The following is a 25050-nucleotide window of genomic DNA, read 5'->3' as shown; positions in this document are numbered from 1 at the left end:
TACATCACCGATAAATACCCCTCAAACCCCCACTCACCCCCTCCAATTTGTCATTCACCAGAAATTAAATCCTCACCTCCGGCAAGGACATCAATACACAAACAAATAATGATCTCATAAAAATTACAGTAAAAAATAAAAAAAGAGCTAAAAATTTTAGAAAGCGACAATAACCGCATAAAACGTACGAAAATAAATAATAAAATCATCAATAGCCCGTCGTATGTGGGATAAAATAAATAGAATTGCTAAATAAAAAGCTTCCGCCCCCAAAATCGTAAATAAAAACAGCCCGAAAGGTATAAAAAAAGGCGCAGGTGATTCAAAAACGAAAATAAAAGCATGACGAAGTATAAAAACCCCTGTTAAGGGAAAACAGAAAACCAAACAAGTAAATAAAACGTGAAAAAAAAAAGAATGAAGAAAAATAAAAAAGAGAGATGGAGTAAAAAATGTTGAATGAAATGCACCTGAGGGGAAAAAAAAATGAGTTCAAGTGGAAAAAGCCCTGTTAAGGGCGTGGTATCAATCGGGTTGGATTCGAAAGCTCACGCCCCCCCGATGAACGTTGCGCATCTACTCGTGAAGGGGTGGGGATGGCGGGGTGAGAGGATTGTGGGTGGAGCCAGCCAATGACATAGTGGTGGCAACCGACAACGAGTCATCTGACAACGTGGCCTTGGAGCCGCGCCCCCCGAATGGCTAACTAGCCCCCAGTCCTGGGGAAGAAATAGCCACTCAGCCAGCAAGTCCCAAACCATCCACCAAACTACCCCACTTTCTCCAACTAGCATAACTACCGAAGGTGTTAACGCCAGGAGTTACCACCACCCTCACCCCTACACCCCTACACCCTTACACCCCTACACCCGTACACTCCTACACCCCCTGTACCACCACCCCCTGGACCCCAGCATCCTGGCCTGTGTGACTGTACAATCGTCCAGCCTCCGACGACCAGTCGCTCCTGGAAAAGCCCGACATCACCGACTCACTGGGTTTTACGCTTTTTCAAACCCCCTCAACAACCCCCCAATCCACCCCCAACCCCGGGTGATATTCTTCGATGATTTTAACCGAGGTACACGCGGAAGTAACTCAAAACGACGAGACGGACTCCATCGAATTGTGAAAGTTATGCCGAGGATACTGGTACCGGGATCCATGGTCCAGGTTTAGAGGACACGGAGGATGGGCACAGGTCAGTCATTTACGAGGGATTTTTTATAATTATCTGCTCTTCCCATTTTAGCTTTTATTGTTTTGGATTTTTTTTTTTAAGTGACAATCGATTTTTATTCATTTTTACATTTTTTTTCTGGAGTCTGAATTTGAAATTCTTGCAATTGTTGTGTTGGCTTTTTATTTTATAATCAAGTGACATAAAAAATGGTGTTTGTGTGAACAACTTGATTAATTACCATGATAGCTGTATTGTTTTCTGATAAGGAGAATACAATAAAAAATGAGAAAACAATTCAAGATTTTTCAATTTTGCAGTGAAGTGAAGTAAAAATAAATGAAGTGAATATAATAATCCGTGAGCAAGGGTCTGTTGGATTTAGTCTCGGTTTCAACAATGGGAGGTTTTCGTTATGCCAGGGTGTGAGGTGTCTTCGGTGGAGGGATGAAGGGTTTGGCTTAGGCACAACCGTGTTTTTCTTGCCGCGGATCATTAGGACGATTAAGGGCAACCCACCAAAAGGGAGAGAACAGATTAAGACAATCTTCCCGAGCCCCTTCGTCTCGCCACTTAATTTTTTACCTCCACCTTTTTCCCCTTGGGAATTAGTCCCTAGTGATTTTTTCACTAGAAAATCTTCCGGAGATAACCACCACCGAATTGATTTGAAAATTGATTCTATAGATACAATTTTGGAATTTCTCAAATAAAATTCCTAATCGTCTGACTATTTCCTGATTTTCCACTTGCACCGACGAATTTTTCAGGTGATCGGCTGCTGGATATTGCCTGCAACGTATGCGAGGATCGTAGTTCAGGAAAACACTATGGAATTTACAGTTGCGATGGTAATTATCCTAATTAACAAATTAATTCCACAATCGCATCTTGTGAACAAAAAAAATATCTCTCCCGGCGCTGCATTGTCAATAAAAATCATTAGAACTTATAATTAGAGCATGAAATTTGCCATAAAAAATATGCTCGCGGTTCAAACAGGACGAAAAATTTTAATTTGAGAAAACGATTGCATGAAGATGCAAAAAATCAGATGTTTAAATTTTTTTTTTAATCTGCGCAATAGGTTGTTCGGGATTTTTCAAGAGAAGTATCCACAGTAATCGTGAGTACACCTGCAAGGCTCAGGGCTCAATGAAAGGTCGTTGTCCCATCGACAAAACCCATAGAAATCAGTGTCGAGCTTGCAGATTAACCAAGTGCTTTCAAGCAGGAATGAACAAGGACGGTAAGTGACCCATTTATTCTTTCCAATTTCTCCCACAAATAATTTTTTGAACATGTGAATGAAAAATCAATCGTCCTCCAAAAAATTCCATTCGAATTTTCTCAATGCAAACGAATCGTGGGTTGTGGATGTTTAAAAAAAATATTCGAATCGTTTATTCGGCTTCATCTTTCCTTCTCTTGGTTAAGGTGAAATTAAAGGGGTATTGAATTAAACCGAGGAAAAAAATGATGGAAGACTTTGTGATGGGGGAGCTGTCACTCCAGTCACTGGAGAATCCTATTAATACCCATCGCCCATCACGCTCTGCTCGTCACTCTCTCAAGGGATTATACTCTTCAACCCTTTCAGCGTCTTACGTCCCCATTGATAGGGATCAATATTTTCGCGGGGAGAAGAATGACAAAATTAATAACTTGAAAAAAGCCACGAGAGAATAATTTAATATCAGTTCTCAGCCTGCTGTGATTGATAGAGAGATTATTTTCTGGAGCACCTGAGACATGCGATAGGTTCATTCATCAGAAAAAAAATTAATGAAGTTACCGATTTGATGGAATAAGACGTGACTAGGATTTTTTCGATGTTTTCATTCTTGGGGATGAGTCCGATCATCATTTATGATGGAGAAATGACGTTTTCGATTTATTCTTCATCCCGTCAACTGAATTAAATTTTTTTGTTTTGAATAATAATTTTTTTTCACATTTATTCAATCAATTTTCCCCGATTTCTCCCTCGATATGGCCCGTCGGCGGTTCGCACCCCTGAGTACCTAATTTTTTTCACCATTGATTGTACAGAATATTAAAAAATATTTCTCCGATCACATAAATTTCCATAGAGACATTGAAAATAATCCAAGTCACCGGATCAGTGGCGAGAACCCTCCCAAATAAATCCATCAGGAAAATCCGAAAGTCACCTTGGAACCCCCTCCCCCTGGTGAGAAAAATTCCCTCCGATGATGATCGCGGGGAATAGGCAATCGGTCTCCTCCCAGGGAATAACTCGCGAGAAACCACTCGAGGAGCTGGTGGGAATAAAGGAGAATGGGCTCTCGGAAAACTACCGGTTGGTTGGTGAGGGGGTTGTGGGGGTTGAGGGGGTTGAGGGGGTTGAACGGGAGGTGGAGGGTGAGTTGGTTTGATATCTGAAGCGCAGGAGGATTGGGGCGGGGCACGACCGCTTGTCATGGATGAGGGTGCAAGGGTGTTGGGGGGGTGTTTAATGCAGGACGGGTGCTCCGGTTCCCAGCGGCAGGACCCCCCTCAGGGTGGGGGATGGGGTGCAGGGGGGCTGCAGACTCCAGTAAGAGAGGAGATTCAATTAGTGGCAGAGCTTCCTAACGTTAGGGAGTCTACACACGAATACGATGAAAAGTATAACTATAGGATTTCCGTTGTACCTCGGGGCTACAGTCGACAATACCTCACTCATCCACCCTCTAACCACCCCATCAACCTCCCCCACAATCCCCGCACCACTCGACGCCAACCTTTTCACCTACAACCGTCGAGCTGGCGTTTACCTGCCAAATTACATCATCCAAGATTAATTATTTTTTACCCCTGCCCTCTTTTACTGCGGGAATTGAATTTTTTTGCATTTTCTTTTTCTACCGATTTTTTACGGGAGATGAAACCGTTATTGTCAGTTTTATTTTAACCAGTTATGATGAATTCTTTTTGTTTTACTGGCAAATTAGGGAATTTACTTGGTTACTTGTGCCTTTGAAAGAGTTCAAACCTTTCATCACTTGTCTGCTATAAAGCTGTCATTTTTTCAATGTCCGGTGACTTTGAAAATATGGGGAATAAAAAAATAGGAGAGACTGGCGTGAAGAGGGAAATCGGTTGGATCATTGATTTAGTCTTCTTTTGCAACTCGAGGTTTGTGCGGGTGGTGGATATCAAAAGAGAATTAAATATACCCGTATAATGTCGGTTGTGCGCCTGGAGGTTCGTATTAGTGTGATTTGTGATGAAACAGTGGGATTTGATGAGAGAAAAATTCAGGGACGATTTCGAGGGGAAAATAGTCTTTGTCGGTACAAATGAGGAATTTTCTACTTAAAATGGTGCTCACTCTTTGCTCTTTCACCGCAGGAGGGGGGGGCTCCCCCTCCATTACCCCATCGTTCACGCATTCTAGGTGGAAGTCCCGGAATTACCGGCATTACCCTCGAAAACCCCAGGTGGATTTTCACGGGGGATGTTTTCGCACGTTCGTACACCATCACCACTGGAGTCATGAGCTCATGAATCTTTTCTCTCCCCATATTTTCCGTGAATTATTTGGATTGAAAAAAATTGGAAATAAAACTGGCCCATTGTCATTTCGTCGCAATGGAATCCATTCTTTTTTTTTTTATCCAAGTCGTGTCAACAAACTTTGTAGCCGACTATCCGGCCGTCCCTCGTCTATTTTTCCATGACACAAAACGGGTCAACATTCCACCCCCTCCTGCCCCTCATGTACACAGCGAATCCGTCTGATCCCAGTTATATATTCGCAAACTCACGTTTTAACGCTCAATCGCTCACCAACTTTTATCATAAAACTTTTCAATCCCCTCGATTTTATCCCCATTTCCACGGCACTTTCAACTCAATCGCAAATTCGTTGATTCGTAATTTATATTCAGAGATGATTTGACATTTAATTTGACGCTTCAAATTTTTCCATCTATATCATACTGACGTGCGTCTGGATTTATTGAGAGAGAAATTTCCTGATGATGAGAAATGTTTCGAGAGATATTACGTGCCATGTCGAGGTCATTTGAAGGTTCGGGAGTCCAGAAGAAGGTCGTATGAGGGTTTGTGAAAGTCATGAGAAGGATGCGAGGATGAGATGAAGGGGTGAGAGGGGATGCTTGGCATAACATGCCCCAGAGGATAATTTTCTATCAATTTCCCGAGATCAAAGGTACATACGAGGGACGATTATTTATGATTTGTTGGCGTAAAGCTCCAGCGAGAGTTTTGAGTGTGTGTTGATCGGTGTAAATAGTAGGTTGGGGTGTTCCTGGGGTGTTGGGGTCCATTCCTGGGGGCTGTCGAGGGTGGAATAGTCGGAATAGTCGGTTGTGGGGTCCGCGTGGGAGTGGACGGCTGGTGACGCATTGGAGCGAGGTGTGCCCTACAACGCAACGGACAGCATCAATCCATCCACATAAACGATAAACTCGACTATGCGACGAGAAGGGTGCAAAATGTCGAGGTGACACAACTCTGACATTTTCTCCATATTTTTCTTCACCCACCCCTCGAACATATTCTCGTGGTTCGCCTCACGTTCAGCCCACGAAACATGGATTTTTATGTCCTCATGACTCAGACAACAAACAAGAAATGGAATTAATGGGTTATTTCAGCGATATTAATGAACACTCTGAAGAACATATTCTCGTGTTCTTTTATTCATTTCAAGAATTACTTAATCCTGAATTAATGAAATAAAATATTGAATATTTGGAAAAAGAATTCTGGGATTTTGAGTGATTCTATTGATTTTTCACGTGAATTTTCAATGAAATCGTCACCTGTTCGATTGATTCAGTTGAGATAATTGAAGGATTGCACGTGCAGTAAAATAACTGAACATGGTGTTAGCCGAGTGTTGCTAACACCTCTATTACCCAGCGATTAGCGTGGACACGTGTCACAGAATGGGGATATCTCTGACAAGTGCACGCATTGACCATTCCATCCCCATGTTCCCCAGAATTTCCATAAACACGTATCAAACATATATGATAAAATCGTGGAGTAAACATGTGAATGAGAGGAATGGGAATGAGTGGCAATAGGTGATACGTATCCGAAACCCCAGTGAACTGGAGGGATTAGCCTTGGAGATCGGTGACTGCTGAAATGTTCACAGATCGGTTTACCGTTTAGCAGGATAGAGTGAGTGTGATCCCGTTGGAACCGGCATTTTCATTCCCCTCTGGGGTAACTGTTTGCGTGTGGGAACTGGCATTGTGGCCCACACGTGCCATCAACTGGTTTACAAACACGAGAGTGATGAGGACAGAGTATAAAAGATGGAAAGGGCACATAGGGCGCACAGGGCGCGGTCCATTCCAGCGCATGCGGACCTAATCCTGCACTCATCTCATTTCCTCCATTTTTTCCATTTTTTTCATTTTTTCCATTTTTTCCATTTTCCCTCTGTCTCTTTTTCATTTTTCCTCCAACCAAAATGGCTTTGCATTTTTCCCTCATCTGACAAACAAGAGATAATTACATATTTCAATGTCTTCTTTTTTTTTTGCTGCCGATTTTCAATTTTTGGATGGAAATTATAAAGAATATATGTATCTTGAAATATTGTCATTTTTGTTGAATTTTCATTTTGATATTCTGGATTGTGATTGATTTTCGAATTATTGTGGGATTAAATAATCGATTCTCGTTGAATTCGGGACAGATGCGGAGTTCTCTGACATCTTCGAGGGGTTGTATTTAAGTTCTCGTCGTCTTGGACCTTCGGGTGATGAGTAAACTCCCGAGTGCGAGAAGTTCACTAGGTTTGACCGAGACACTCTCTCTTCATGTTAGTTTGATGTTTCTCAACTACGAAATTTCCCTGAAATAAGAGACAAGGGACACATCCTATCGAGAATTCCCAAATCCGATTGGAAAAAATATTGCTTTGTTCTTAATTTCCATTCATTAATTATTAATTATTCATCACTGAATTTCATGGCTGAATTTTCTATTTTTAATTCATGGTAATTCGATGTTTCAAAGCGATGATGCGATTGAACTCGTCGGAAAATAAATATTGATCTGAAAAAAATAATGGCCGTCATTAACTGGGGAGCTGACTAATTCCCAGCGTTGGATGTATAAAAAATATCCTCATGTTTTTACTAATCACGATGGCGAAGAGCGGTCCACTGTGGTTCGATAAAAAAATAACAACCCCGGGGATGCTCTGAACGTACCCCCACGTATGCACCACTGTTTACGTTTCCCGGTATCGTGAATATTTTTATAAGTCGTATTTATCCGGGCTCTATCGATACTGATGATATTCAAACATTTGGGGTGAACCACCCCTCGAGGATGGTAATTAATTTCTCTTCCACTGCACGCAGACTCCTGACAATTTTTTATTTTCACGAGTTATCTAATCGAAGAAACGGGGAAAAAATGTAGAATAAAATTGAGGAGAAGGGAAATAGGAGTGCGGTCAAGCAGTACGGGTTTTTGGGTGCTCGGGGGATGAATTGGATACAGTACCAACGGGAGTGTGCGAACGTGGGAACGAGCCGGATGGTATCCGCTCAGCCTCATTAATGATGATGTGCCTACCACCCAGTGGCAGAATCCCACTGGAAAGGGAAAGAGAGGATGGAAGCCCGCAAAAGCCTGGCCAACACTTCTCCTGACACACCCTCACTATCCACCACCTCCGAGGTATACCCTCCAACTCCTCAACAACTGTTTCACCCCCGCACCCTCGGTCCAGGTGTCCCTCCAGCTGCACTTGACATTTTATCTCCTGTCATTAATTTTTATCCCGAGACATTTTTTCATTTTTTCCTCAAAGGGAAAAAAAAAACAAAGCAAATATATTATACTACTTCCTATTTCTTTTGAGGGAAAAATATTAACAACTGGCACTTGCATGAGATTTATAGTCGTGGAGTTTAATTGACGATTTCCGATCGGTCTCTCTTGCGTTTCTCCAGTCTTCTCTAATTGCGTGGCACGGTAATTAATGTTTAGCAGTGCAACACGAACGTGGCCCGAGGAAACCGAAACTCCACCCGGACAAGCAGCACCAAGTGCCCCAGCAATCCCTGGTGACAACATTGTCCTCCCATCCGGGATCACCAAGACATGAGGCCAGAGTTGACATCAATCCTCACCTGTTCCCACATCACAGCCCCGTGGTGAATCCCCTGTCGCCTCTGTCAACACCCCCGGGGCATCACGAGCGAACCAGAAGAGACAGAACTGCCTCCCACTTGCTATCAATTCACAGGTGTGTTTTTAAATCCATCTGTCCTTAATTGCTGTGCAATTAAAGTCGAGCATTTCAATGAGTGGATAAATGCTTTCAGGAGATTGAGGTACGTTCCCTATCCCCAGCCACCGTCATTAATGCAAAAACCACCGGATGATGGAACTTCACCGGTGTCGTTTCCCCTTCAGCTACCACCACCCAATCCAGCCCTTTATCACTCAGCATCTGTTGCACTTGGACAACAACCGCCGCTTCTCCAAATTCTCATGTCCGCCGAAAGGTGTCAAGTAAGATTCTTCATTATCTCTACTTGACAATTTCTCTCTCTTTCATTTTCATCTTTGGGCATTTTATTATGAAAAATTTAATTGAATGGAGTACTCGATTATAGCCCGACGGCGAGGGTTCACTGGACCAGACGGAAACAGAAGCGAGCGCTAGCCCGACGGGAACATTGCAAAATTTCAGTCCTACCTGGGAAATGCTGCAGGTAAGGAAATGATTATTTTCTTTTTTATTGATTAGTTGTGGGAGGATGGGTGAATATTCAATACTTGATTGTCAGGAAACCACAGCTAGACTTCTGTTCATGGCGGTGAGATGGGTGCGATGTCTAGCCCCTTTTCAGACATTATTCAAAGACGATAGACTCGTCCTCCTCCAGCAGACATGGACACAATTATTTTTACTGCACTTGGCCCAGTGGTCAGTCTCCTGGGACATCTCAGGACTTCTAGATGACGAACAGGTCAGGAGGAGGCTACCTCCCGATGAAGCTTCCCTCCAGGAACTTCACACCATTCAAGTGAGATTTTTAAATGTCCATTTTTTATTATTTTCTTATAAAAATTGAAAAACAGAAGGGAATTTTCCTTTTCAAGGAAATAATGTGCAGATTTCGGCAACTCTCACCTGACGGGGGTGAGTGCGGATGCATGAAGGCGGTAGTTCTCTTCAGGCCAGGTAAATCTGAAAATAAATGATCTCGAATGGAATCGAGTGAAAATTTCGTGCGAGTTGAAAGCTGTCGGGGATATTTGACTGAATCTACTAGTTTTCTCTAAATTACAGAAACAAAAGGTCTGGCCGACCCTAAGCCTGTGGAAATGCTGCAAGATCAAGCCCAATGTATTCTAGGGGATTACATAAGATCCCGTTACCCTCGCCAGCCGGAGAGATTCGGCCGTTTTCTCCTGTCATTACCAATGTTGCACGCCGTAAAGCCGACGACTGTCGAGCTTTTATTTTTCCGTGAAACAATCGGTGACATTCCCATTGCGCGATTACTCGGTGACATGTATAAGATGGAGCATCACTCAACGGACGGTGAATAGACAATTATTTTTAATTTTTTTTTCCCCCCTCAATATCCACAACCAAACGAACGACAATTTTCCAGATTTCAAGGGAGACTTGGGCTTCAGCATAATAAATCACCCGAAAGTTCCTGATCTTAAAAAATGAGAGAAAAAAAAAACTACGAAAATATTTTACCTCAATTTTTCATGAATTCTAGATTTAAAGAAAAATAATCAAAGCCAAAAAATAATCAATTAAATTAATTACTATTTATTTACCATTTTTCCCTCTAAATCTATTATTCATATCAAATGGCCGTAGAAAATTCACGATATCTGTGCTATTTATCGCTGTAAATGAAAATTTAATGTATAAATGTCTGAATCCACTCATCACTCCGCACTGAAAAAAATATAACTTCTGCTAATTAAATTTATCAGTGGAGAGGAAATTCCTTTGGCAGAAATAATTGTTTTTCTCAGTCCAAGTACTTTATAAATACCGATAACTGCACATAAGTCCCTGTAATTAAAACCAAAACTTGAGAGATCTTGAGGCGTCTGTGATAATTTTCCTTGTTTTATCTATTACATATGATTTCACGAGTAGCTTACGTTGTGCACAGAATTCAGTGTTGAACATTTTCAGATAATTCATAATTAACGTTAAAATATTCATAAAGAACTGTAGATTTAATGATCTCCCTGTATAGTTAAACTTGTTAGAATAAATGTCTACATGGTAAATCGACGGCGTTATTAATTATTCGAAATCATGATTTCGCACATATTTATTACATATTTATTTTTATTACACGTGTGGCTGACAATATTTTTCATCGAGAGACAGTATAAAAGTTTATCAGTTTTACAACATTCATCCTGGTCCCCACAAAAATCCATGGGTCTATCATCTATTGGGGAATGAGTACTCGCAATAATCACGACTAGAATCATAATCACGTTATCCAATTAAACTCAACAAAAATCGAGGAATGACCCTCGAGGGAAGATTAAAATAACGAGATATTTCTTCGTCAATTGTGCTGACCCTGGAGAGCCTGGAAGCACAGTTATCTGGAGATTATGATTCACACGATTATGATTTATAAACTAATTAAGTGGAATTGACAAGCGGATTCATTAAGACTGTTCAAATATTTTTTCTTTTCAATATTATAAATTTTATAATTGAAACCGGTTTCTTTAAAATCATCCAATAATTTTCTGCATTCCAATCAAATATTTATAAAAACCAAGCGTTAAAAAAAATTCATTGATTTGATATCAAATCGTAAAATTCACATGGACGTCCTTAACTCCCCAAAAATCTCAGCGAAAAATTGACTGATCCAGAAAAAGGAATCCCTTCGAAAAATTCCCATTGATATCGACAGAACCTGGATGTAAAACCAGCGCTCTGAGTCAGAAAATTTCCAGATCACAGCTCGTCGTGAGCCTTGAGATGTTTATGAACGAATTCATACAGATCATCGAGAGTTCTGGACCCGTTGTACTCAGAGATTTTTTCTCCATCCTTATAAAGGAACAGAGTGGGAAAGCCATCGACCTCTTGCTCATTACAGAGCTGTTTGCTGGTATCCAGGGTGCAGTCGACTTTGACGATGTGAACATCTCCCCGTCCAACGAATTTTTTTCCCAGCTCCTCCCAGGTGGGGGCAAGACGTTTGCAGTGCCCACACCAGGGTGCAAAAAATTTAATAAAGGTTACGCCCTTCTCGATGCCATGCTTGAACGAGTCACCAGTCAGCGTGAAGACAGATTGAATTTCGTCGTCAGTCTGCTCCTTTTTGTCATCAAATTCACTGGAGCTCTTGGTCAACATTTTGTTGACGTACTCCTGGAGATGCTCGAGTCCCCTATCACCTGAGTACTTGTCAATTTTTTTTCCATTCTCGATCCACAAGAGAGTGGGATAGCCCTTGATGTCGAATTGCTCACATACCGATCGGTACTGGGTGCAGTCGACCTTGGAGATGCTGACGAGGGTGTGATGGCTGTTGGATTGAGCCAATTCGTCCCAGGTGGGGGCCAGCTTCTGACAGTGGCCGCACCATGGTGCGTAGAATTTCACGAAGTGACTACCCGAGGAGACGTGCTTGTTGAAGGTGTCCTCCGTGAGCTCGACGAGGCCATTCACCGGCTCGGGCACTGGGGGCCTGTCATCTGAGTCCTCCGTTGGTACACTTCCTAATTGCTCATTGATAAAAGCAGTGAGTGATGGCAAATCTCTCGTTCCCCTGAATCGGATTCCTGTGTTGTCCTCAGTCTTGAAGAATTTCAATGTTGGATACCCAGTGACATCTTGCTCACTGCAAATACTGCTGTCCGTTGTGCAATCGACTTTGGCAATACGTACTCTGCTGTCCTCATCCTCATTTAGCATTTCCGCCAGCATTTCCCATGTGGGTGCCAGACTCTGGCAGTGTCCGCACCTGAAAAATTAAATGGAACACATGAATGAGTAAAAGATCAAAATTTCTCAATGAAAAATTTTATTTTCTGGAGGTCTTATCGTTATGATCGCTCCAAGTGCTGATAACACCACGTGAATTGATCAGGTGCTTACCACGGTGCGTAGAACATGATGAAGTGGTTTTTTTTTATTACTTCGGTCGAAAAATTCTCCTTTGTGTACTGGACTGTGTGCACATCGTCCTCATGGGCTATTGCCACATTATACAGGAGGGATGCACCCAGGAAAATTAATACTTTTCGGTACATCCTGGATTTTTCCTTTATCCTCTATTTAGAAGGAATGAAAATACTGGGAAAACGCAACTTATGAATTTTGATTATTACTTTTTGTGGATGAAGTACTGTGCTGCGATTTTGTTGGTTTTTCGAGAGATTATGGGGGAGTCAACAGCACTTATGACAAAGGTTAAATAGCGATTTTCGTAGCGGCGATTACAGAACTAAATCCGAGGCCGTACCCGTGAATAAGGCAGGGCACGAGGCCGAGAGTGTCGATAAAGGCGAAGGAGAGAGAGAAAATAATAGGGGAAATTCAATTATTTGAAATTGAAATATTCAAGATGAGAGAAAATATTTGGGAAAACTTTTTCTCCGTCAAATCATTAACTTAAAATAATAATTTGAAATTACTGAAATAATAAACAATCATTTCATCCAAAATTATTTTTTATTTATTAATTTTCTACACTCGAACAGTTGCGAGGAGCATAAATTCCCCTTGATATCTGAAAATTCTTATTTATTAGTAAACTATTTTAAATTAATACCTTGCTGTCATATTTTCTGACCGCCAGAAAAACTCACAGCTACGAAGAAATACGAGAACGTAGGTAAGCGAGAATTTCGTCGGTCCCCTTCATCAAAATCGCATGCCTCGGTTGCTTGAAGCAATTTCCAGAGAGTCTCAAAGTTCTAAACAGATGAATAATCCCATAAAATCACTACACCTCGAGTCCCGCCGGCTGTCGACAAAATATTTTTTACAAACATACACATGACAACGGTTTGACATCGACCTGACGACGAGAGCATGAGCAGGATGACAATCATGACGATATCATGCAATTTAATGCTTGAGGGGGCATTATAAGCTATGAAGGAGAAAATATGATTAAACAATTTAACCACGAAAAACTAGAAGGCCGCGTCGCTCTAGCTGCTAGGGATTTTCGAGGAATAACTCTTTTGCTACTCAATGAATTATCAACAAAAAAAAATCTGTAAAAAAATCAGTGATGAATGTTCCAGAGTATTGACAGGATGGAAACACTATGCAATTACCTGCAACATCAAGCATCCTAAATGATTATTCGAAATAAACATTGAAACAATCATGCAGAGTGATCATTAGCAGAAGCCGCCGATCTTAATTGTCACCTAATGTGCTTCATGTTCCCCAATTCAGGAGGCACATGTGTAATATCATTGTTTGACAGATCCAGGGTAGCGAGTCGTCGCAATTTTCCCAGGGACGAGACGTCTACCTCTGTAACGTGATTGTCGTTGAGAATCAATATCTCGAGGTTTTCTATGTTGCAGATTGACTCAGGGACACCTTTGAACCTTCAATATTTTTAATGATGAAATCAATTATGAAATAATTTTGTGGCGAAGGCGTCAAGAATAACAAGTTCATTCAATATTCACCTGTTGGAGGAGATATTGATCTCCCTCAAGCGCTCCAGGAGTCCCATGCTCTCCGGCAACGAGGACAACTGATTCTGACTGAGGTCGATGTACCTCAGGTGCTTAAACGGCTCCCCAAACCACTCGGGTAAGGAGGATAACAGATTACAGGAAATTTTCATGTCCTCTACTGATTGAATCATTGACAGTTTATCAGGTACTTGCTGTAATTTGTTTTTGCTGAGGTCTATGCAGGTGACTCCAGCTATTTTTGCATCCTCCAGGATATTTTCAGGTACTTCATGGAGCTGTTGACCAGTCAGGCTCAGCAATTTTGTATTTTTCATCGTGTATCTGCCCAAAAACATTGAAAATCATTGAAAAATCGAAGAGAGCAAATGGAGAAATTTTAGAATGTTGTGAAGACACCTCTGCGTACTTATCAGGCATCCGAGCAGCTCCTGGTGATACTGATGAGTGAGAGACATCGAGACTCTCAGAATCAAATCCCTGACGCAAGTGCTTTAGAATTCTTGGAGTTCCACATTGAACGATATCTCTTCTTACGTTCTTTATCTTCTCGTTACCAGTTATTATGAAGTGCTTGAGGTTCGGCATTATGCAGACAAAATTTGGAATTCTGGAGAGTGAACAGATAATTAGGGATCAGCGGACAGGGAACGTGGGAGTACATACAGTGTTAGTTTATTGGAGGACAGATCGAGTCGTTCCATATTCAGAAGTTTTATGATGTCATCGGGGATGACTTCGATGTTATTATGTGCCAGTAGGAGGGACTTCAATTGGCCCATGTCCTCCAAGCATTCCATGTCTATTTCCTGGGGATTAATCGAAAATTCGTCATGCGTTCAGTCTACACCCAGAATAATTACTTGAATCAAATGAATAAGTCTATTCAAATAAATTATATTCACGTTTTGTGAATTAATCAGGTTTGATCCAAATAAATTATTTTCCTGGGGGAAGTCATGCTGGATAATTTAGTGGAGCAGAAATGTTGCAATTAATAATTGTCAGCTGTTAATTTGAAGAAAATTAACGCTTAGAATTTGTTATTTGATAGCACATATTTAAAAAAAATACGTACAAAGATGGAATTGTTGGATAGATTGAGTTCTCTCAAGGCATTACAACCAGTTATATTGGGAAAATTCTTCAAGTTGTTGGTGTGAAAAATCAGAGCTTCGAGTTTCCTCATCTCCCCCAGGGGAGGAACCACCTCCAGGTGATTCGAGTTGGCGTCCAATTTTTGTAGAACTGATCATTTTACAAATAGGCGTTGATTTTTTTTTTCAGATTTTTTTTTTTTAATAAGCTTCAAAGGAATATTCACAAAGGACTGACCTCTCATGCTCATTATATCTGGTGGCAGCTCCACGAGGATATTATGGCTCACGTCGAATGCACACAAGCGCACGAGATACCCCAGACCCACTGGCAGAGCCTTTAGATTATTGAAGGACAGATTCTGGAGCATTGAAATAATAATTATAAAGGTGACAAGGGACTTCTGTGTTTTTTGATCGTACCAGCGACTCTAGCATCACCAGATCTCCTAGAGCAGGGCTTAACTCAGAAAGGTTGTTATGAGACAAGTCCAGATGCTTCAGGTTCTCCAGGGTGAAGAGCTTTTTGTGCATCCTCTCTAGATTGTTGTGAGACAGGTCCAGCTTTCGGAGTTTCGTCAAGGCTCCCATTTCTTTAGGGGTTTCCCCCAATAAATTATCATGGAACTATTGAAAAAATAATCAATAGAGTCTTATGAGTAAAATCTAAGATCCCAAAAAACGCAAAATTCTCACATCCAGCTCTTCAAGCTCCGCTAAATATTCGATTTTAGGATCAATTATTTTGATGCTGTTTCCACCCAAGTTAAGTTTCCTGAGGGGTTCTTGCTCCCACCAGCGTTCCTTATCATCATCAAAATCAAGATTTCTCCCCAACTCCTCTGCTTCCTCCCTCGATAATTGATTTATGTTCCATATCCTCTCAGGTACTAAAAGGTGAAATTGAGAGACCATTGGAGATGGGTTTGCAATTATAAATAAATATAATTCGTACCAGTAGCCAATCCCTTCCCTGAGAGATTGAGTTCTCCCGATCTTCTCGCATCAATAATGATCCTGTGCGATACCTCATCATCATCATCCTTTTGACTCCTCGGCCTGAACAATGCCCGATGATTAACCCTCTTCCTCTCGACACTCATGTTTCAACAGTCGGCTGTCAACTGAAACGTATCACAACAATCCCACGTATTATTAGCTCTTCGATCAGTGTCGGGCCCAACGAACCGTGCGAACCAGTGTCCATGACAATTGTCAATAATAAAAAACCCACACAGTCCCTGAACCTGCACAGATGAATAAATAAATAACGCCTGACAGCGACTTGTATCTCTCATTGTATTGGTGATGAGCTACAACGGCGCCAATGTCGATAAAACGACGATGAGAAAAAGGTTTGGCGTTCAAATTTGCTGGTAAATTCGCGGCGATCGACCTCTGGCGGCCGAGCGTGTACGATCCCCCCCCGAACTGCCCGAACAATGACGCTACCCAAAATGGCGGCCGACGAGTAGGGAGTGACGGCGTCTCTCTGTTTTTCTCGCAATTTTTGTTGATTCCACGGGGAAATCAATGGTAAATTATTCATATTACTATTAAAAATTGTTCAATTGTCACTGGGGGAGAGAGGGAATTGGGGAAATAGATATTTTTTCGTTAGAGAACGGTTATTTGATGGAATGTCGTGTCAAGAATACAAATGGAATTATATATCCAGAAAATCTTTTGAAAAAAATATATTTAATTGAATAACCATCCCTGAACAATTCTCTAGTCATGAAAAAGATCGAAAATCGCAAATTAATTATGAGTTTGGGGTTTTGGTATTTCGCCTGTAACGAAATAAATTCTCGGCAGTTGACCGCTGGCGGCCGAGCCTGTACGATCCCCCCCCGAACTGCCCAAACAATGACGCTACCCAAAATGGCGGCCAACGAGTGGGGAGTGACGGCGTCTCTCTGTTTTTCTCGCAATTTTTGTTGATTCCACGGGGAAATCAATGGTAAATTATTAACATTACTATTAAAAATTATTCAATTGTCATTGAGGGAGGGAGGGAATTGGGGAAATAGATATTTTTTCGTTAGAGAACAGTTATTTGATGGAATGTCGAGTCAAGAACACAAATGGAATTATATATCCAGAAAATCTTTTGAAAAAAATATATTTAATTGAATAACCATCCCTGAACAATTCTCTAGCCATGAAAATGGTTGAAAATCGCAAATTAATTATGAATTTGGGGGTTTGGTATTTCGCCTGTAGTGAGATCAGCGAGAGAAATTCTTGGCGGCCGAGCGTGTACGATTTCCCCCGAACAAAGACGCTACCCAAAATGGCGGCCGACGAGTGGGAGATAACGGTGTGCCTTTGTTTTTTTCGACATTTTTATTGATTCCACGGGGAAATCAATGGTAAATTATTCATATTTCTATTAAAAATTGTTCAATTGTCATTGAATAAGGCAAGGAATTGAGGGCATAGATATTTTTTCGTTAGAGAAAAGTAATTTGATGGAATTTCGGATCAAGACCACAAATGGAGTTAGAGATCCAGGAAATCTTTTGAAAATAATATATTTAATTTCATGACCATCCCCAAATGATTCTCGAGCCATGAAAATTCATGACAATTGAAAATTAAGGATAAATTTGGGACTTTGATGTTTTATCTGTAGAGAGGGTCGGTAAATTATCGTATTTTTTTATGTTTAATGAACAAGATGGCCGCTGGGATGTCGCCACACGAGTTGAACGTCAGTTTATTTCAATTTTTGCCGGTGTGTGAGGTGTGTGAGTGAACGTGAGTGATAGTGCGCGAACAATTGAATGTAGTGAAATTTAGTGAAAAGAACAATGACAATTAGTGTTTTGTGGTGTTCCTGAGAGCTGGAGTTTCATCAGGATCTTCAGGAATCTGGTGAGTCTCTGACCTAAAATTATTATTTTTTTATTTGTTCAAAATTTTCAATGAAGAATTGCAAATTTTTCTGGGGAGATTTTCCGCTTTATTTTCGTGCAGTCAGAGAGAGGAAGGGAAGGAAAATTCTGATTTTTTTGGGAAAAATTTTATTTTTCCCCCGGGGAAGAACGCTGTTTTCTTGATTCTATAAATTTCTTTTCAAACATTGAAAAATAATGGTTGAACGCCATGAGAAATTGAGGAATTTGGTTGTATTTGGTTGTCGATAGTTCTTCTCGTGAAAATTGCTGGTCTCACCGATTCTGTCAAAAAAATTGGACCGATTCACAGCATCTGCACCTGATGAAAAAGTAAATCCATCCATCCGTAAAGTGAACGTGACAATTCCCAACATTTTTATGTCCACCCATTTCTTGTGTCCAGAAATTCTCGCATCGACACATTGTCCCCTCGAATCCAGACGAGAATTCTCTTCAATCTCACATTTCTCTCCCAAGTAGAAAGCAGTGAAAACGAGACGTAAATAGAAACGATTCCCGTGTCACTGAGAATTCGTATTAGTGTCAAGCGTGAGTAGAATGCTCTCAATTTTTCTCCTCAGCGAGATTTCCAGAAATATTATGAGCCATTTTATGGTACATTCAGCGATAAATTGGCTAGATGTTGGGAAACTGTTATAGCTCGTGAAAGGGATCATTGTTCGCGAGTTTTTGTGGATTATTCCGTGAACGAGGTAAAATCGAACGTTAGAATTGGAAGATTACCCCCAAATTCCATCGTTAGGAGTATCTTATGACGTAATAAAGTATCTTTCTACTCCGTGGATGTAAATTTTCCAGATGAAGTGGGGATAAATCAAAAAGTTTTGTCATAACTGGGTAGAGGTGTTCCTCAAGTGCTAAGATTTTCATACAAGTGAGGGTACGAGATTTCATCGCAGTTGGAATCGAGTTGTTTTCATTGTATTTCTAGTTTCTAACCGCGGGAGAATTCATGTATGAATTTTGCGGGGGAAAAATTGACGCATAACGTCATTAAAATATTTTTAATGTACATTTCCCTGTACAATAAAATTACCATTACGAAATTTCAAACAATACATGAAATTTGTTGTCGAATGCGAATAAAGCAATGCGATTTGAATTTCGTTGACAAATATCGATGGTTCCTTGTTTTTTAAAGGATTTGTGGGAAGATTTTGCGAGCTCCATAGGTTTGAAAATCATTCACGCGATTTATCCGGATACATGGGAACGTCCGGACGATATCGCCACGTCGATAAATAATCGAGTCGGTGTGAAGGGGGTGGGTGGGTGCAGGGGGGTGTTAGGGGATAGAGCTGTCGGTCCTTCTCCGAGAGCATCGATCTTCGGTGATTCTGAACTGATGTGCCCTTTTCGTCTGAAATTTACTCAGCAACAAAAAAGTTCACGGCTCGAATCGATTTTCTTGGAGGTAAAACGATCTGCTCTCGTAATTAAAAAAATTTGATATATTGAACTCGACAGCTATTCAGGAATAATCTCGGGGGCGTTGCATTCAGGTGATCAGGCTATTTTGTATCGGAAATTTTGTTGGTGCTGGAGGTTTGCTGACGTCTTTACTTTTCTTGTGCAACGTACGGTCGATTAGAATTCAGTAGTGAAGCGCTAAAGGATAACAAGTCAACTTGTTCCCTAGTCAGGTTTTCAAGCAATATCTCGGGATCCAAGAGAAATAGGAAAATTTTTTCGAGTCTCTCGCTGTATCCTCTGCATAAAATTCAGTTGATCGAGAAAAATCATAGAAATCAATTTTCTATGAGAGAAAAATTATTTTAATGGAACAAAATTCATCGGGAGGTGCTAATTTTAAGGAAAAAATTGGACGAGAGAGATCGATTGAATGTCTCGGTTGTCGGAATATCTTCCACGTCGAATCATCGATAGATCGACTGGCATATACACTCGGGTGATGATATTTCCTATCGTGTAATGACATATAATGTGATGTTTGGTTCTATAAAATGATTGAGTGATCAGTTTGCGGACTGAAGCGCTTCGGATTCTCTGTCATCTGAGATGGTTGAACGATGTGATAGCTCATGTTGAGATTTCCGGATGGTACGTGATCGGCTTGTCGAGGATATCCACCTCTAGGGGGTCAGGTGAAAATACTCCGTATTGCACTTTGTCCGTAGTGTCATACACGGAAAAAAAAAATTCAGTGACGAATCATTGACTGGTGAACGATAGAATAGAATAGTAGAATTTGTAATAATGAAAAATATTGTGTGTACGTCACGAGAGTACGGAAACAATGTAAACACGGTATTTTTGTCGTGATGAAAATTTCCTTTTGTGATTGGATGGACAGGAGAAATAACGGTGTAACATATTTCGGGTGAATTTACACATCACTGGTTGACTAAAATCCAATGGCAATGAAAAATATTCATACACTCGTAAATGTGCTGAGCCATATCGGGCATACGAATTGTTTATTGTATCTGGAAAAAAAAACAAAAACGCACTGCATACGATGGAAAATATATCTCACGTGTGTACATTTTTGGTTGGCATACGCAAATCAATTGTGCACTCTACTCGATGAATTTTTCATCGGTGGAATCACGTTTGCAGGGTGTAGGGATGACAAGCCGATAGCCAAATACAATCCAATAAATAATTAGTTCCGCCATTACGGCTTGACATGATAGCGAATTTTCCATGGATAGATATTGAACAATCAATTATAGATTTTATAGAAATGCATTTATTTAAATTACTTGGAAACATGAATCTGATATTTTAAATCCGAAAAATCGGACAGGCAATTTTTTTGAAATTCAGAGGAAATTCGATTTTATTCAGGTACCTCTCATTTTTTTTTGGGAAATCTTTTCGTTTAAAATGATAGACTATGACGTGTTGTCGTGATCTCGTGTTTGCGATATTCACCGTTCACTTGACATTATCTCTAGTGTAACACACAGCACAAGGGGTCAGTACCACCCCCCAAGAGACAAATTGATCCTAATGTAACGCACATCTTAGGGTTCACATCCCCGACCCCGTGAATTATTGTGTCGCGATTATCTCGTTATTCTCTATCCAGAAACAAGAATTTTTTTAATTTTTGGGACAATAAATTTCTTATCTCATTTTATCTTCCGGCACGATCTATCCATTGACCACCGCTCCATTATCAGGACAGCGTGAGCTCGGGGCACTTTCCTCTCTATTTTCTCAAAACCCTGACCGCCCTTTTGTTGGTTTATCATGCCATCCCTTAGTACTCCATAGGGCTGAAAAGAGATTCGTTGGGAGTTTGTGGTATCATGGACGAGGTACAGCGTCTGTTTCTGATCCGCAAGTGTTCTTTTAGAGATAAGAGTGAGAAAGCTATCTCTAACCGAGACCGGTCGCTTCATTGAAAATGTTTTTTATTTTTAGTGTTGAATTTTTTAATGGGGATGTGCCCATACTGTTCATCTGCGGGATTTTTTTTTTTTGATTTTGGAAAATTTGATATATTTTGAGTCATCAAAGTACACTGCCACCGAATCATTCAATTTAATTGAATAAAAATGAAAGCTTATTTACGGAAGGGAAAGATAATATGGAAAATAACCATCCGGAAGCATATTGACAAAAGTGGTACACCTGTACGACATGAAGTCCGAACCATTTTTTTAATCTTTCAAGACAATGTCCGAGATCCGTATGGTCAATATTTAGTGTATGGTATTTGCAACACAAATCACGTATCGATGCGCGAAATAGAGCGGCAAAATTCATGTGCAGGCAGTGAGTGGTTGTGTACTCTCCACAGAAGTTTTTGAGGGGGAAAAAAAATTCAGAATAAAATGCTGGGATGTAAATCTTGATTATCCCCGGGATCGTGTTGAGCGTTATCCCTCGTTTTCTTTTTTTTTTAATCGATGAGGCAGGGGAAGGCTTACTGGAATTTACATCGATTTACACATGCCCAACAATTGATGATAAAATATTCATTTCGAGAATATTGGTGGTGAGCAAAATCGAACCACGGAACTATGCAGTTTGATCAATGGCATTCACTCAGCGCTGGTGACGATTTTTTTTTTTTTTTGAAATTTGTAGTGCAGAAATTGACAGAGTATTCCTCTTAAAATTGCCAATTTAAAAAATGCAAATTTTGTCTAACGAAAAATCTGCGTGGAATTTATTTACATGTTGTCAGCCTTATTGTCAAAAATTGTTGATCATTCCTCTCGATTTTTCTCCATTCTATATTTTCTTTTTTTCCTTCTGACTTTATCGGAAACAGGAATTTTTATTCTTCACAGAGAAAAATCAAATGGTAACTTGACATTCGGTCGATTCAATTTTCCCGAGATATTTGAAAAATCAAAACATTAAAAATAGCTGAAAAATGTGGTTTCCGTGAAAACAACTGGCCCCCGGGGGAGAAAAAATCCCAAACGATTCCCTTGACATAACAACCTTAACAGTTAACCGTATTGTTAAGCGTTTTTCCCACTGGAATTTTATTTCCCAAACAAAGTAGAGGGTGAAAGAGGCGGAGGATTGGGTAATGGGTGATAGTGGAGGCCTCGGGGTACGCCCGATTGGATTACAACCGCCTGAAACGTGTCAGGTCGAAAATACACGTGACCATCTGCGGACCAAAGCCCCGATATGCTGACCCTGTTTGTCCTGGAAATTTCATAGTACCACCTGAACAATTTTTCATTCCCTTTCACGTCCACTCGATAATCGATTAGTACTCTATTACACGTTGTTAACCCTCTCTTATCGGTAAATAATGTCAAAGGGACGTAATTTTGTCGTTCAACCGATTTCATCGGTCTCTGGGGCTCTCTCGATCGGTCAACGGGTCATCGAGGTGGTAAAATCAGATGGAGTGGAGTCATGCGGTTGAAAATAATTCAATTCAATAAGTGACGTAGGGTGACACCGATGAACATCCGGAGGAAATATTCTACGTTAATTTATCGGTCGATCGTTTCCTCTGAAAGCATTTCTTGCGATTTAAATTTCTACGCCATTGACTCGCGCGGGCTTTTTACATTTTCAATTAAATTTTTTGGTGGGCAAAATTCAAAGCAAATTACCAGGAAAAAACGATAATAATCATCAGTCTTAACTATAATGAAATTTTATGGAACAAAAAGGAGAATAATGCACCATCTGCATAAAAATTGTGGAACGTTGGAAAATTATTCCGTTATTTTTACTGAATATTCATCTTCGTGGTGAAATATCAATTTTTTTTTTGTGCCTTTGAGCTCTCATGAACAGCAGTAAACTGAAAAAGTAAAGTAGGTAACGAGAGTGATGCCTCTCTGCAGATTGCAACGTGTTAAACTGTTTCACGGCCAGTCGGGCAAGCTTGTTTCGTTATCTCTCCTGAGAGGCTTTGAAACTTGAAAGGAACATGAAAGAAGATGATAAAAAGACAGTTAAAGGGTGTAATGTGCGTTACGACAGTGGTTAATGCCTCCTCCATTTTTTTTTCACCTCTGCTTTGCCATTTACTCTCGTTCCTTGGGCTAAAAAAAAATTGTCATCAAAATATATTTGTTCAAATTTTTCAAACAATTTGTGGAGGACAAGGCAAACGAGTATCTCATTAGGTAATTAATCGTAATTTTACCTGGATATTTTTATTCGTGGGGTACTCTTCTCTGGGTATCCACAAGGGATTTAACTTTGTCGGATGGATCTTAGGGGTTGAAGGAGCAGTTTTGTTGGTCGACGCTGTGATCAAATGCGAATTCAACGTCAGAACTAAAGTACCTGGAGGGTATCAACTTGCCACAGTGGATAATGTCCTCTTCCATCTTCCTGACTCACAGCAAACTGGCATTTATTCCGAGCATCGCCCAAAACGTATGGCCTCAAATTCTACTCCAGCCCGAATTTAATGAAAATTTATTCCTCATTAGCCAGTGATTAGCAATGGATTAGGATTGATCTGAATTTGCTTACTTTTAGGATCCCTTGAAATTTTACTGAAGCCGTACTAAAAAAAAAAGTCGTTGGATTTTTTCTTTTCTTTGAACTCCTCGGTGAAATTATCTTATCATCCTGAAGTGGGCGATTATGTGTTTGAAAAAATGAGTGGATAAAAAATGGTAACAAGAGCTTTTGGATTTCCAAGTATCTTGGCTCTATCCCCAGATACTATCCAGCTTTTCCGTATAACCGGTTAAACGAGCACGAATCGCTGAGGCAATATTTCAACGTCCGAATAAGAATTTTCAGGCGATCCACCCGGGGGCCACAATCCACTCTCACGATCATATCACTTTTTATTTTAACTTCTTATTTTTTGTTACCGATGCGGGGGCATCAGCACTAAATCCACCCTTTGAGGGGGTTAAATTGATAATTCCTCCCTTTCTCTTGGTGATTCTCTCAAAAAGAATTGCGGATGAATGAAGACGAGTGGGGTTGGAATGCCTTTGTAGTGCAAAGTCCATTTATTCCTTTTTTTTTTTTCATTTTATGAAAGGCATTTATGGTTTTTTGTTTCAGGAAGCTGAGGACAACTCGACAGCGGATAGAATGCGGAGAGATTCTACCCGGTGAGTCAAGCTTTTTTTTTATTCTCACTTTTTACAATCGATTTTCTAAATTCCTTCGGAGTGCACGTGTTTTTGGCACAATTTCACGTCGGAGTCATTCATAATTATCCGCCGACAGTTGATCTAATTATTTAGGGAACTGCGAAATTTAATCTCCAATCGAAATACCGCGAATAATTTTCTACCATTGCCATTACACCTTGGAGCTTTCTTAATTGTTTATTGTCATCGTATAATTGAATTTAGGTTGGTACCATCAGTATAATTATGAGTTACTTCACAGTTGAGCAATATTCCCAGCGGCAATTAGCCGTTGTTGACAAACCCAATTTGCGAGATGTAACTTTGTGGGGGTATATAGACAGTGTGGAAATGTTCGCGACATGAAGAGGTGAGGGCCCATGGGGGAGGGAAAGTGCAGGCCTATAATTTCGATCAGGGGAGGAGCTATATTCCTAAATAAATTGTAGAGTCCAGTGCAGTAGAATTATGGTCGCATATCCTCTCAATTTTTTTTTCTTTGTTCTCTCAGTATTTAGGAAGAATTATAAAATAGCGTTGAGGTCCTATTCCTCGAATTACTAGTGCAGTAAAATGCACTCTAGGAATTTAGGGGTATCTAGCGTTGA

General features: G+C 40.4%; 3 protein-coding genes and 1 long non-coding RNA gene across 9 annotated transcripts; 2 read left to right on the top strand and 2 right to left on the bottom strand.

Annotated features, from left to right (window-relative positions):
- The first annotated feature begins 1125 nt into the window (after positions 1 to 1125).
- dsf (dissatisfaction) lies at positions 1126 to 9880 on the top strand. Its single transcript, XM_011313929.1, is given in 10 exon segments — positions 1126 to 1201; positions 1951 to 2031; positions 2268 to 2429; positions 8174 to 8436; positions 8495 to 8712; positions 8787 to 8904; positions 8980 to 9219; positions 9296 to 9377; positions 9486 to 9740; positions 9814 to 9880. Coding segments are annotated over 10 exon segments (1494 nt in total). The 5' UTR covers positions 1126 to 1191; the 3' UTR covers positions 9879 to 9880.
- A 605-nt stretch (positions 9881 to 10485) lies between these two features.
- Positions 10486 to 12639, bottom strand: prtp (pretaporter). The gene is made up of 2 exons (XM_011313928.1): positions 12303 to 12639; positions 10486 to 12168 (listed from the first exon to the last, which is right to left on the bottom strand). Exons 1-2 carry the CDS (start codon positions 12455 to 12457, stop codon positions 11154 to 11156), a joined length of 1170 nt encoding a protein of 389 aa, XP_011312230.1. The 5' UTR covers positions 12458 to 12639; the 3' UTR covers positions 10486 to 11153.
- Positions 12640 to 12863: 224 nt separating this feature from the next.
- LOC105272047 (leucine-rich repeat-containing protein 40) lies at positions 12864 to 16243 on the bottom strand. Of its 4 annotated transcripts, XM_011313926.1 has the most exons (11): positions 15920 to 16243; positions 15661 to 15854; positions 15388 to 15591; positions 15203 to 15326; positions 14946 to 15115; positions 14534 to 14676; positions 14277 to 14477; positions 13859 to 14191; positions 13589 to 13774; positions 13016 to 13123; positions 12864 to 12936 (listed from the first exon to the last, which is right to left on the bottom strand). In XM_011313926.1, exons 1-10 carry the CDS (start codon positions 16065 to 16067, stop codon positions 13018 to 13020), a joined length of 1809 nt encoding a protein of 602 aa, XP_011312228.1. In that variant the 5' UTR covers positions 16068 to 16243; the 3' UTR covers positions 12864 to 12936; positions 13016 to 13017. The 4 variants fall into 4 exon arrangements, 3 of the variants coding, with proteins under 3 accessions (XP_011312228.1, XP_011312227.1, XP_011312229.1); XM_011313925.1 differs by having other exon boundaries at positions 12880 to 13123; XR_892715.1 differs by lacking the exons at positions 12864 to 12936; positions 13016 to 13123 and adding an exon at positions 13221 to 13302 and having other exon boundaries at positions 13493 to 13774.
- A 173-nt stretch (positions 16244 to 16416) lies between these two features.
- On the top strand, positions 16417 to 24422 carry LOC105272046 (uncharacterized). Of its 3 annotated transcripts, XR_892713.1 has the most exons (5): positions 16417 to 16500; positions 16783 to 16927; positions 17191 to 17339; positions 17648 to 17844; positions 24372 to 24422. It is a non-coding gene; the product is annotated as an uncharacterized lncRNA (long non-coding RNA). The 3 variants fall into 3 exon arrangements; XR_892712.1 differs by having other exon boundaries at positions 17191 to 17844; XR_892714.1 differs by lacking the exon at positions 16783 to 16927 and having other exon boundaries at positions 16461 to 16500; positions 17191 to 17844.
- Positions 24423 to 25050: the final 628 nt, after the last annotated feature.

This window comes from Fopius arisanus, unplaced genomic scaffold (assembly GCF_000806365.1).
Source record: "Fopius arisanus strain USDA-PBARC FA_bdor unplaced genomic scaffold, ASM80636v1 scaffold00135, whole genome shotgun sequence".
Taxonomy (NCBI): Eukaryota; Metazoa; Arthropoda; class Insecta; order Hymenoptera; family Braconidae; genus Fopius; species Fopius arisanus.
This window is presented reverse-complemented; position numbering and strand designations above follow the sequence as displayed.